Consider the following 14,604-nt stretch of genomic DNA (forward strand, 5'->3'; position numbering starts at 1 on the left):
ATTAGAAATTACTGGAATGATTTATGTGTTTCAGATCTTCAATCTGCATGATATATAATTCAGTAGGATACATTTGTATCAATTGGATTGCCACATTCTGAGAAAGTATACATTGTATTGAAATTCTGTTGATTCAGTAGAAGCTGAATCTGATTGCAACATTTGGGTGCACATAATGATACTATATAATCTTTGAACAATTAAGTGGCTCCAAGTAGAGACACTCTGTGTGCCATGGTGTGCTTCATAATAAAAGAATTTGCATTTATTCTACTGCTTGAACAAAAATTAAATAAAATTGTTTTCTGCTGAAAGTTCTCTTGTTCACAGATAAAATTTTGCTCAGAAAAGATACACATTTGATTATTGAATATTACATTTATAATCACAGCAATAATAACGTAAATGGGATACAGAGACAGTTTGCAGCCTTGATTTTAATTTTCATTACTATTCTATAATTTTATTTAGCTGGTTTTAACTCATGTTACCATAAATTGGATATAAAGAATAACTAATAAAAGTTACATTTTAAGAATTATTTTTTTTTTTTTATTTATGCAGTGCATATGTGCATTCCACTTTTAAGGACTACTTTTCTATGGTTTTGGATTTACCTTAATGACCAAACACATTTTTATAGATTCGCTGCATCTGTTTCACCAACATTTATTTAATTTCCCATTCTACTTAAGGAAAATAAAAATATGTATTTCTTTTCTCCAGAAATGATTTATTTTTTTATCATATTGAAATAATTTAATCTTTTTCCATTAGTTACCTATGGTTAACTGCATAAAAATAATAAACACTTTACCTTAATATTATCCATTCCTATTTCCTGTTATGTATTATTCGTAGTCCCGCAAGGATAGACATGTCAAATATGTGTACTTTTCATTAAACTCAGGGGGCTAAATTTACTAAAGTGAGAGTTTTTAGAAGTGAGTTTTAAAAGTGATGTTTCCTATAGCAACCAATCAGATTCTACTTAACATTTAACTAGCACCTTCTAGTAGATAATAGCTAGAATCTGATCGGTTGCTATGGGCAACATCACTTTTAAAACTCACTTCTAAAAACTCTCACTTTAGTAAATTTACCCCTGGGACTTAGAAAAAATGGAGATGTTTTATCCTTTTATCCTTTTAACTGCTATTTTCAGTTTTTTGGGGGAGTCATTTATAGATCCAATGCAAGTTGGCTCCTTGCAGCTGTCCTCAAAGCTCTACCCCTCCCACACAGGAAGTTGTACTAGCAGCAGATGAAACACATCCTGACTAATGCTTGCTGAACACATGCAGGTGCTACGCATGCGTTCCTCTGAAAACTGTCGCTTTAACTTGTGCTCCACTTCCTCACATACCCCCACTGGCCACTGCTGAAATTCGTTTTTGTAAGTGCCTGGGGGAGATGGGCATGCTTGAGCTGCAGTGCAGCTACAGATGTGTCTTCATGCACCTATCCTTTTTGCGATGTATGGTGCAAGACGCATGGTTGACTTAACCGCTATGCCACGTTACCTGTGCTTCAGTAGTTTTTTCTTTACTTTTGTGTTTTTATTCGCTAATGTTCTAAGTTGCTAATAGTGTACTAAGGGCCTGATTCAGAGATATATGCAAACCTGACGGGTTTCCTACATCGTTATGGTTACCAATCGGCATGTGCGCTGGATCTGTATTGCGCATGCGTCGATCAATCTCTGTGCGATCGCTCGCAGTACCCTCTAAGCCGCAGCATGATTGACATGCAGCTGTTTGGGGGCAGGGCAGGTGCTGCGATGGGGTTCCTACTGCCCCCGTTCTGTAGGTGTGCTGAGGCCAGGGTGTGCGTCTTCCATCGCAAATTTCCTGTCCCTGGCAGAGGAGTTTCGCCAATCATCCTGAGTAAGTTTAGGCTTACTCAGATGGCCGATGGTGATCCAATGCTACCTCTCTACACAGCACTCAAATCTACAATGTCAACAGTGGGCGTCTTTTGCCTTCAGACACCTCCTGCGCCATTAGCATTTTTTTTGCATAGCTGCTGCGTCCAAAGACATTGTATTTTGGATTAGTATTTTATTGTGACAAATTAATTGGTATAAAGTAGAAGATTAAGCATAACAATGAGTGGAGCGACTCGTTCATCTATGTAACTTTTTTAGTGCAGTTTTTGGACTTACCTTTGAGCAATGTTTAGTGACTGCTGGGGATGATTGAGGCAGCTGCAGAGGGTCTGCCTCAGTTAGTACTCCAGTCCCAGAAGCCTCCACCGCCAGTTGCTCCACCCCGCGCTCAGGCGTAGGTGGCGAAGAGGTAACTGCTTCTAGCAGGGAACAGCAAAGTCACAGTTATCTCTACCTTCTTGCTGGTCTTGGGTTCCAGTAGGGTGACTGGGACCGGAGTGCATGGGGGTGGCGGAAATATATAATTGCTAGGCTAGGCCAAGTTTGCCACATGTCGGTTTTTACCTCAGCACATGTCGTTTTTTCCCTCAGCTCACATTTTTGCTAACCGCTACTTACTGACCTTTTAGTGGTACATTCATGTTATTAAATGCTTTATTTTGCTCTTGTTAGGAAAGCCAGTTAATGAAGGTGAGAATGAAAAATGCTGTAAAATGGAAGAAACAGCACCATGTGACTGTACATGTCATTCAAAGGTTACAGATACCAGCGTCGCATCCACTTCTATCTCCAATGATAAAGTCGGGTCATCTTCTAGTGGTCTAATGTCAGCTAAGCATGGTAAGAACTTTTGCAAATATTCAAGACTTTCTTTGGTTGCATTATTTAATACACATATAAATAGCAATGATGTGTATATTCTAGTTTTTTTTTTTTTTAGTTATTTTGAGACCAATTACACACATATTCTCCTTAGTAAATTTGAGGAGCATCTTCAAAAAACAAACACACACTATTAGGCTGCAATGGGGACATTTGAACGTTTGAACTGATGCATAGAAATGTGCAAGCATGTATACATTATTCGTACACATCTAGGATCAATTAACCAACCTGTGTTAGTTTGGATTTCCAGATTATACACAATCCTTTATGCCATTTTAATAATAGCAATGTATCAAGAATATGTTTTGTAATTTCTCCTTTCAAAAATGTATATTGCGCACTGCAATTTTTTTCAGGTTGTGTAATTTTGATAATATTTTTGTTTTAAAATTTATTTTTGTGTTTTCTTAGACTCTTTCATTAATAAACCAACACTTGCCTCAAAGTTGTCTGCGAAAAAACAAAAATTTTTGGCTTCTGATGAGAATGATGATTTTCAAACTGAAAGGAAACGAATGCGCCAATCAACCAATGAACAGCAGGTAACCAAAATGCCAATCTTCAGACTACACAGTCATATATTTACTCTCCTTCGTGATCACTTGGGGCTTGGTCACCACGCACCCAATATATTCTATTTAGTTGCTGTTACAAATACAAATGGGTTCATTATTGCTGTGCACAATGACATGTCAGAGATAATGACTTGTTATCTGACCATGAATGTAGCCCAGAACCTTATAGTTACTCCCTTAACAGCTATTCTATTAATATTCAATCTGAGTTAAAAAATTAAAAGTGCAATGCAAAGACAGTTTTTTTAATGAAATGTGGTATACAATGTATATGCAGTGGTGTAATATCTTGTATATCTGTTTGCAACTGAGTCTGTAGATGGAACTTGGTGTGAAAAAAAGCTGCTGCTGTTGCATCGTAGCACTTTGCATGCTGATTGTGTATGTATGTATATATATATATATATATATGTGTGTGTGTATGTATGTTTTTGTACACTGAAGTGCCAAAAGCCATGGGATAGATGCCTAGTATCGTGTAGGAATGTTTTTAGCCCGGCGAAGTGCAGGAACTCGATGTGGCATCGATTCCACAAGTGGACGTAAGACCTCTGGGGAGATGTTGACCCATTCGGTCTGGATAGCTTCCCACAGCTCCCTAATATTTGTAGGTGAAGGATCTTGGGTGTAAATGGACCTCTACACCACATCCCATAAATGCTCGATTAGGTTCATGTTGGGTGAACGTGGTGACCACACTAGTGGTCTGGAAATCTCCAGAATGCTCCTCGAACCAATTCTGTACAACTTGGGACCGATGACACTGTGCATTTTCCTGCTGGAATATTCTATCATTGTGATGGTACATGAAGTCCATGAAGGGCTGCAAATGGTCTTCAAACAATGCAACGTAGCGGTTACCAGATAATGATGTGTTCAGGCGGACCCAACCCATGCCACATTAGCACACCCCACACCATTATGGAACCACCACCAGCCAGCATGGGTCCATAGCCTCATGGTGTCTGCGCCCGAACCCTACCATCAGCCCGAAACAACTGGAACCCTTGACTCACTGGACTATGCCGCATTTTGCCAGTCCTCCAGAGTCCAATTAACAATGTCATAAGCTCAGATGAGGTTCTGTGTCCGGTGTCATCGTGTTAACAGGGGCACTCCTGTCAGTCTTTTGCTCCAATATCCCAATATAAGCTAGAGAATGCTGCACTGACCTGCTGCATATGCGTCTGGTACCTCTTGTATTGAATGTGGATGTGATTGTCTGATTCCATGAACAATTCTGGCCAGACACCGACGGACACTGCACTGTCCATTGTGGGTGGTAATGCCTTCCATGAGGTATTCCTGGTACATATGAGACAGCGTAGATCGAGGAATGTTGAACTTCGGAAATGTCAGGCACCCGCTATCATGCCCCATTCAAACTGAGATAATTCACATCTTCTGCCTTGAGCAGCCTATCTGGTGTTCAAACTGACTGACTAAAGAGATGTAAAATTACAACTGATGCAGGTCTGGGCATTTCCAAGACTTCACAGTACGGTGACACCACCTACTATTCCCTTTACATACTGCAATCCTGCTATCCCATGACTTTGGCACTTCAGCAAATATATATATATATATATATATATATACACACACACACACAATCGAAGGGCCGGCACTCCACATCAGTGCAATACAATTTACTTGCCTTGGTGCCACCCACTTACATATACAGAAAAAGAAAGGCGGCACTCACAGGTCTGGTGAAATAAAAGAATCAAACTGACAACTTTGTCTGCCTTGTTCAACGTTTCAGTCGCACATGACTTTTATCAAGAACGCAACAATAATGACTAATACACATACCTTTATAGCAGTATGTCCAAAGTGATTGGTGCGGTGTTATGCTCCATGCTGCCGGGAGCCAGAGTCTGACATCATCCTCGTGCGCCTCATGAGCATCACGACCCGAGTGCGATGACGTCACCAACGTGATGACGCGTCACGCGCCAGACGCTCAGGCACCACACAGCCTTGATGAGTCTGGCGCCCCCGGTGGATTGGAGGAAAGATAACCACTCAATATAGTGGGTATATGAGAATAAACAGTGAAGCACTGACCTGCAAAACTAATCATAATAAAATATATACATTGTAAAAATGTATGTAGAATACAACATATAAGGTGCGGGTAAGAACCCACACGTGCAAACAGTCAGAGAAACAGGGTTGAAAAATACAAATCACTCCTGCAAAAAAGGAAGAACATATAAAATCCACACCCAAGTGTTCCTAAATGGTGAATGAGATAGAGTTTTGTTAACTATAAGGATAAATTATCCACGGTCTACAACTATGACCCCTGAAAAATCAGACCCAATACGTTAAAAGCATTTTCAATGATTTTTTATTTGCAAGGACATTTTTCGCCAAAGTACGCAACTTATGAATTCTTTTTTTGGTATTTTATCATTAGGGGGGGGAGGGGTGTTCAAAGGGTTCTGAAAGAAATCCCCACATTTTTAGCCAAAAATAGGGATTTTGCATTAATTTAGGGAGAGGTATTTTGCAACCCATCTCACGTGTTCCCTGCCTCATGCCTCTGGTCCGCATAGGTCTGAAAGTCTTTGTTACAGGGGAGAGTGAACTGGTGAATGGTTTTTCCATTCCTTTATTGTCAAAACAACAATGGTTAGTCAGGAAATTAGTTGAAAGTTGCTTACTGCATAATTTTGAGTGCATATTTCTGTAAGCATCTGTCCCACATTCTAGGCACTTGCCTCCTTAACCTGCTTAAATATTACACCTCAAAAATTATAGACAATCGGAGTAAAGGCTAAAGTAGTAATTAAACTTTTCTCTTAAAAGGTAAGGAACATCACAAGTCAGTCTGAAAGAGCTGATCGTTTGCAAAACTGATTTAACATAGTTTTGTGGTTTGCCTGTTAGTAGGCAATTTAAGATTTAAAAAAACATTTAGTTTAGAATTGTGCTGTCGAAGATATGAGATGTTTCAGCACTGATAATATATAATAATGTAATAAGTGTTCATATTTTTTTTTCCATATGTAATAAAATAAATAGCTTCTATTCCTATTTGGTGGCACACCATTGGATGTCTGAGTGATGCATCATGTCCCCCACTACATATACAGTACACGCGCTGTTATAGTCCATTAACATTAGGACATTTCATGCTGGCATAGCAGAAGAGGCACATTTACTCAATGGTGAATGTGTACAATCCCAAGGGGGCATTTGATCTGGCTTTTGTAAAAATGTAGTAAACGCGTATTAAATATGTTTCGCTTTATTTTGCTATCTCTTTGTTTTACTTTGCAGACAAGAAAACGGCCCTGCTATGAAAAAGGTGTACAATTTATTGATGATGATGCAAGTCAAAGCAATTTGGAAGCTGATGGTTTGCAGCAGCTGAGGTTAGATATTCCGTGTGATGTAAATGAATCTACAGCGTCTACTTCAAAGCAAGTGAGTAGCATTGGTGTAAATGAGAGCATCTGTACCTACATATTTCTATGTGCAATTTATTTTCTCTTTTGGTCTATAACTGGTACGTAAATAAATCCTAAACAATTTTTCTACTTCAGGGTCCATAGGGTATCCACAGGATACCTTGGGGTATAGGTGTGACGTCAGTCATCGGGCACCATAGAGTTAAGCTTTCAGCCTCCCAGGATGCACTAGGGTCCCCCTCCTATACCCCGCCCCCGAGCCAAGGCACCTCAGTTTCGTTTGGTGCCCGGCCGGAGTCGGGTGCACCTGTTGGAGTGGGGGCTAGAAGAGCCCCTGAAGCTTTTTCTTCATGCAGCTGTGGCTGCACATCTGGATGAACAGCATGGACAGTCAGTCCTGACGTCAGTGGCGGGCTGGGCCGGGGGGCAGGGTGCCATCTGCCCCCCGGGCCGGTACAATTCAGGGCCGTCAATGCATTTTTTTTTTTAGTGACTATAGCAGCACAGCGCCACCTAGTGGCCGCTGGCAGTACTGCAGGTGATTGGGAGCACATGCAGCAGCCGTAGCAGCAGGAACACCTTCAGCCCTGGGGAGGACAAAGGTGCAGGGGGCGCACAGTGCAATGCCGCTTGCTGAAATGCATGTAGCTGCTGCCAGTGCCTGGTAGCCCTCTCCCTGCGCCGAATACTAGCGACTTGGCTGTGGCACCTCCTCATGACGTCACATAGGTGCTGACTCCACTCGGAGCTCAGCTCCGTGTAGGCTGTCTGGGGCCACCTGGTGACTGATGTTGTCTTTCGGGTACGTGGATGTCACCTCCTGCGGGCTGTTGGCTATCGCTTACCACTGAGCCTCAGGCAGTGCTGCTCTAAACTACAAAAGGTAAGCAAGCACCGACAGAAATATTTTTGAAAGCAGTTATATATATATATATATATATATATATATATATATATATTTGTGAATACTGTGGTCTGTGTGTGTGTATATGTATGTATGTGTGTGTGTGTGTGTGTGTATGTGTGTGTGTATATATATATATATAATGTATATCTGTGTATATCTCTGTATATATTTGTGTGCAAATGAATTTAAAAAAAATGTGGAGGGAGAGAGAAATCCACAATCTGCGGGCACTCATACACAGGGGCAAATTTTCTTAGGTGGCCATCTAAAATCAAAGATACCTGTAGATCCCACACACACATTATATATATATATATATATATATATATATACACACACAGTATACACTCCAATTGTTTTGTTTAGGGGTGTGTGGGGCCCAAAACATCGACTATTATATATATATATTTCAATACAGTTTGGGCCTAGGGTGAGTGTGTGGTGCTTAGTGTTAGGGCCAGGGTGAGTGTTTTCAAAGCAGCGAGTGGCTGTAACTTCCCTTTATTGTCCCTGCCCTCAGCCCCTCTGTAACACACACTCAATATTCCTACCACTTATACTTCCTGTCACTCAGTCACATTCACCCTTGTATAACTCTCACTGATCCTCATATTGTCTACTCTACACTCATCATTTACTGTATTCCTGCCAAGCACACTATCACTCAAGCTAAGCACCACACACTACCCTGGCCCTAACGCTAAGCACCACACACTTACCCTGGCCCTAACGCTAAGCACCATACACTCACCCTGGCCCTAACGCTAAGCACCGCACACTCACCCTGGCCCTAACGCTAAGCAACGCACACTCACCCTGGCCCTAACGCTAAGCACTGCACACTCACCCTGGCCCTAATGCTAAGCACCACACAATTACCCAAAATGTTACTGTCACACACTAACACTGGTGCTAATGCTGGGCATACACTATACAATTATCGGGGCAATCCACTTCATATCAGCGGATCACCCTAATAATTGTACTGTGTGTGCGGGCGACCGAGCGTAAAGTATTTATCGGTCGGGCATGCCAGATCGTCCAGCATGCCCTTCCAATGTGATATTTTGTAGGTTAAATGTCGGCTGCATTAGGCAGTGTATGCCCAGCCATGGCCGACTGACATACATTTCCCCTGTTCCTTCCCAGTGAAGGAACAAGGAAATGTTGCCTCTCCAGGGCCAGAGTGCAGATCTCGGGCAAATACCCTGTGAGATGTCTACAGTGTATGCCCGCGATATCTGCTGGGTGTCAGGCTGCCAGATACACTGTCTATCGGTCTGACAGACATTTTATCAGCAAATGTAACACACTGTAAAATCACTCTCAATTTTCTCCATCACACAAAACGAGCAGGAAATAGGGGCAGAAAGGAAACAAAGACAGGCAGAGAGGGGCAGGAGAGCAAAAGGGGAAAAAACCAAGATGGGATTGAAGAGAGAGAGACAAAGTAGTGGGATCGGAGAAAAAGAAATAGAGGAGGGAGAAGGGAGATATGGAGAAGAGACAGAGCGGGAAGTGAAAGACGGAATAAGAAGGGAAAAGTGGGGAGGAGAAACGGGGGTGGAAGAGAGAGAAGAAAGAGAGTTTATAAGAATTAAAAAGAAAGCCAGGCAATGCCGGACATTATATCTAGTGTGTGTAAATACAGTGTATATATTATGTGCAGTATGTTTTTAAATGTCAGTCCTTTTGTGGATATTGTTTTTGCTGTAATGTTGTGTTTTTGGAAGAGTATAATAGCCGAATCCATTCTAACTTAGTATACTGAAGGCGGATACACATACATACACACATGCATGCAAGATCAACACTAAGAGGTCTATGTACTAAGCCTTAAAGAGAGATAAAGTACCAGCCAATCCGCTCCTGTCATTTTACAGGCTGTGTTTGAAAATGACAGGAGCTGATTGGTTGGTACTTTATCTTCATTCACTTTAACTCTCTCCAGTGCTTAGTACTGTGCATTGTGATTTGCAGTGACTGATAGTCACTGACGCTGCTGTGTGCTGGTGCATCCCGTGGCTGAGGGCAAGGGGGAGACTGGGAGCTCCTCTCTCTATTCCGCTCCAGCGCCTGCAAGTTGAAGTGGCAGCAAACGGTAGTTCCGCTGTGTGAGTCTGACAGGTCAGGTCAAACTTTTGTTAGGCGGCATGGGCAATGCATATGTGTTTTATTTTTTTTCCTGTGAGGGCCATTGCGTTTGATTTGTTTTCCTGTAGGGGACAATGGGGCAGATGTATGAAGCTCTGGAAAGTGATAAAGTGCAGAGTGATAAATGTCCAACCACTCAGCTCCTAACTGTCATGACAGTTAGGAGCGGATTGGTTGGTCGTTTATCACTCTCCACTTTATCACTTCCCAGAGCTTCATACATCTGCCCCAATGTGTTTTATTCTTTTCCTGTGAGGGCTATTGCGTTTTAAGTGCAACCTCTAGTCAGGGTTAACAACACCAGGGCCACTTGCTTGTGTTGCCCCCCAGGCTGAAAGTTGCCAGCCAGCCCCTGCCTGACGTCCATGCTGTCTTCCCTACACCCCTGCCGGTACCAGAACGCCGGTACCGATCCGGGGATGCTGGTGAGCATCTGGGGTAACAGCTAGCGGTGACCCCAGATGTTCCGGACCATGGCCGGATTCAAGGGGGACAGCAGGTAAGCAGCGGGGTCCCGCGGTGGGTCCCCGCTGTTACATGGTCCAGAGTCCCCAGGCAGGGGGCTCCCTGGGGACTGGCTGCAGCGTGGAGCCAGGTATTGAACCTGCGCTTCCACTACTCCCTGGGACAGCGGACCGCAGCAGAGCGGTAGCGCTGCGGCGTCCCGGGGGTTAAATGCATGCCAGGGGAGCGCGCCTTCCCTGTCTCAAAGCCGGCGCCTCCCCCGCTGCACACAGCCCTCTCTGCACACTGCCGACTGGTCCTGTAGCAGCGCTCCTCCCCCAGGCCAGCCTCCTCTCTGCTCCTCGGCGGCCATCTTTCCAACGCATGGTGAACGCTGCTGGAAGCACTGGACGGAAGCATCGTGGTCTGGTCCCCCCGCATACCTCTCCTCCGATTTGGGTCAGGTCTGTGTATGCTGCGCTGTGTCCTACCAGGCCCTGTGTCTGCGTAGTTGAGTGATCAGCGCTGTTAGTGCAGGAATTGATTTTTCTTTGCATTGTATGTGACTGTGCTAGCGCTGCTGCCTGTAACTTTTCTTCTGTCAGCTTTATTACTGTCCCTGTCCTTTCTGCTAAGCCCTTGCGGTGCGGTGCTGCAGGGTGATCTCTCGCCTATTTAATATATAATTGGTGAGAGGGGTCACATACTTGGTGCCATCATGTCTGAAAGTGATTTTCCTCTCCGCCTACAGTGTACTACGTGTAAAGTACCGTTAGCGGAGGGGGAGGGTAGCGCGGAGGGCCTCTGCCAGCAGTGTTTGTCTATGGCGCGGTTATTACGGTTACAGCACCGGTACAGGAGCCGCCCTGGGCTTGTTTCGCTCAGGCGCTTACAACCTTAGTGGGCCAGTTAGCTCCGCAGCCCGCGTTTACGCCGATGGCTTTGTCCCAGCAGTCAGTGGTGTCGTCACCCATGCAGGGTTTCCCACGACAATTGGTGGAACCCCACAGTCTCCCTATTTCCCCGCTCCCGGTTTCTCAGGAGCCGGCGTGGGTTAACTCCCTGACGAGTTCTGTACAGCACTTGTCGGATGTGTTGCAAGGGGAGTCTGTGATGCGGCCACATAAACGGCCGGTGGCATCTCTGTCGGCTCCTTATGAGGATGACGAGGGGACGTCTGATGATGGGGAGATTCTGGATCCTTACGATCAGGAACCTCTCCATACTAAGGACGCTGACGCTAAGTCCAAGGTATATATTCCTGGACTTATTCGGGCAGTCCGCACAGCCTTGGTGATTGAGGACGAAGTTCCCCCAGCGGCTAAATCCAAGTATGCCTTTTTTAAAGATGTGAAGGGCGATGCCACAGTCTTTCCTCTTTCGGGTCAGTTAGTGGACCATTTAGAGGAGGTGTGGAAACAGCCTGGCAAAAGATACCAGCCGCAGAGGCGCCTGGCAGTGGGTTATCCGTTCGCGGATAATTATTTTGCAAAGTGGATTCTCACGTGACCCGTCTTGTCCGTAGTGCCACATTGCCGATGCCATCCATGTCCTCCCTTAAGGATGCTACGGACCGCAAGGTGGAGATCTGCCTGAAGTCCGCTTATTCCCTTGCGGGGGGGGGGCAGCACGGCCGGCTATGGCCATTTGCTGGGTTGCCAGAGCGATGGAGCGCTGGGCGGATTCATTAGAGGCGTCTTTTGATTCCGACTGTCCGGCCGAACAGGCGGAGTTGATTGGTAATCTCCGTGATTCGGCCACTTATATCAACGAGGCGGCCTTAGACATTAGTACTCTGGTGTCTAGAATTTCTTCAGCAGCGGTGGCTGCTCGTCGCACCTTGTGGCTGCGATCCTGGAAGGCGGACGCAGATTCCAAGAAAGGTTTGGAGGCGTTGCCATTTACCGGAGAAGTTCTCTTCGGTCCGGATCTGGACAAGATTGTGGCCACGCTGGCGGCAGCCAAATCGGCTTGTCTCCCGTCGGCCGCTGCTCCTTCTGGTTCTGGACCATCGTCCTTTCGGTCTTATAGGGCCCAGGGCAGGCCCAAACCACAGTCTTTTCCTCGACAGGCTGGCCCTAAGAAATCGGCCAAGCCCCGGAAGCAGGCATGGAGTACCAGACGTCCGGCCCCTAAGCCAGATGACAAGCCTGCGGCCTGACGGTCCGGGCCTCCCTTTGGGGGATCCCAAAGTGGGAGGCCGCCTGCTGCAGTTCGCCCGGTGTTGGTCGGTCACTACGACAGACACTTGGGTTCTCGAGGTGGTCTCCCACGGGTATGCCCTCTCTTTCCGGCACAGACTCCCGGCTCGATTCTTCACCACGGGTCTACCATTAGACCGGAAACAAGGCTACGGAGCTGCGGAAGGTATTGCACACTATGCTCCAGGCTGGAGTTATAGTGCCTGTTCCATTCTCCCAGAGGGGCCAGGGTTTCTATTCAAATCTTTTTTTGGTACAGAAACCCAATGGGTCGTATCGTCCGATTCTCAACCTCAAAGCTCTCAACAAGTCTTTGCGGGTACCGAAGTTTCGGATGGAGACCCTACGGTCCATCATTCTGGCGCTGGAACCTGGGGACTACATGGTGTCATTGGACATACAGGACGCTTACCTGCATGTCCCTATTCTTTTGCGCCAACAACAGTTCCTCAGGTTTGCAATCCGCAGCGACCACTTCCAGTTTTGGGGGCGTTACCTTTTGGCCTGGCGACAGCACCACGTGTGTTCACCAAGGTGATGGCGGTCATGGCGGCTTCTCTGCGGCTGCAGGGAGTCCGCATGTTGCCGTACTTGGACGACCTTTTATTGGTGGCGGGATCTCCAGAGCTCCTTCTACGCCACTTGGACCTGACCATTGCGCTACTGCAACGGCACGGCTTGCTAATCAACTGGCAGAAGTCCACTCTAATCCCGTCTTGGCGGATTCTGCACCTCGGAGCCTTATTGGACTCGGAACAGCAAAGGATCTTCGTGACGGGGGAAAAGATCTCTGCTTTACAGTCGAGGGTGCGCAGTTGTCTGCACAGCCGCCGGGTGTCTCTACACTCGGCGATGAGGTTACTGGGCTCCATGGTGTCGGTGTTCGACATGGTGGAATATTTCACTCCAGACCTCTGCAGCACCTGATCCTGTCCAAGTGGAACGGGCTGCCTCAGTCTCTGAAGTCCCAGACGATTGTGCTCACCCCGGAGGTTCGCCTGTCCCTTGCCTGGTGGTTACAGATGACCCATATCAGCAAGGGACGTCCGTTCTGGGTTCCAAATTGGGTCCTGTTGACAACGGACGTCAGTCTTCGGGGCTGGGGAGCAGTTTCGGGTCCACACTTGTTCCAGGGCAGGTGGACGCCGACAGAAGCGGAGCTTCCAATCAATATCTTGGAACTCCGTGCGGTCTTCAATGCTCTCCAGCAGGCACATCGGGTTCTCCGGGGTCGTCCGGTACAGGTCCAGTCGGACAACGCTACCACCATGGCCTACATAAACAGGCAAGGAGGAACCCGAAGTCGGACGGCTCTCGTGGAGGTCTCTCGGATCCTGGTATGGGTGGAGCGCAATCTTCCTGCCATATCAGCGGTCTTCATTCTGGGAGTGCTAAATTGGGAGGCGGACTTTCTAAGTCGCCAGGATGTTCATCCGGGGGAATGGTCCCTGCACCCGGACGTTTTTCAACTGCTGGTGGACAGATGGGGTCTTCCAGAGATCGACCTCATGGCGTCCCGGCACAACAACAAGTTGCCGGTGTACGGGTCTCACACAAGAGACGAAGGGGCGTCTCTGGTGGATGCTCTGTCCGTCCGGTGGACGTTCCGGTTCGCATACCTGTTCCCTCCGGTCTCCCTTCTTCCACGGGTAATCCGGAAATTCAAACAGGAAGGAGGGATGCTCCTGTTGATAGCTCCCGCGTGGCCCAGACGGCACTGGTTCTCAGACCTTCAGGGTCTGTCCGTGGACAGTCCTCTGCGGTTGCCGCTACGACCGGACCTTCTGTCACAGGGTCCTTGTCTTCACCCGGACCTGACTCGGCTATCTTTGACGGCGTGGCTGTTGAGACAGCCATGCTGAGGTCCAGGGGGTTTTCCAGTTCTGTAGTGCGTACCATGTTACGAGCTCAGAAACCGTCTTCCGCGAGGATATACCATCGCGTGTGGCATACGTTCTTCCAGTGGTGTCGACCGAGAGGTTGTGCACCGCGGGAGTTTCGTCTGTCTCGGATACTCGCCTTCCTACAAGCGGGACTAGATCATGGGCTTCGCCTTGCTTCTTTGAAGGTACAGGTTTTGGCCCTGTCTGTCTGGTTTCACCGTAGGATTGCTACAATCCCGGATGTG

General features: G+C 46.4%; 1 protein-coding gene across 1 annotated transcript in view; it reads left to right on the forward strand.

Annotated features, from left to right (window-relative positions):
• BRIP1 (BRCA1 interacting DNA helicase 1) overlaps positions 1-14,604 on the forward strand; it is a 421,240-nt gene that overhangs the window by 50,391 nt on the left and 356,245 nt on the right. Inside the window, exons 4-6 of the mRNA XM_088446318.1 lie at positions 2,561-2,728; positions 3,185-3,315; positions 6,640-6,786. Of these exons, the coding sequence (XP_088302444.1) occupies positions 2,561-2,728; positions 3,185-3,315; positions 6,640-6,786 (446 nt within the window). The remainder of the gene's footprint in view (positions 1-2,560; positions 2,729-3,184; positions 3,316-6,639; positions 6,787-14,604) is intronic.

Source organism: Taudactylus pleione, unplaced genomic scaffold, assembly GCF_031769625.1.
Source record: "Taudactylus pleione unplaced genomic scaffold, aTauple2 ptg000397bl, whole genome shotgun sequence".
Lineage (NCBI taxonomy): Eukaryota > Metazoa > Chordata > Amphibia > Anura > Myobatrachidae > Taudactylus > Taudactylus pleione.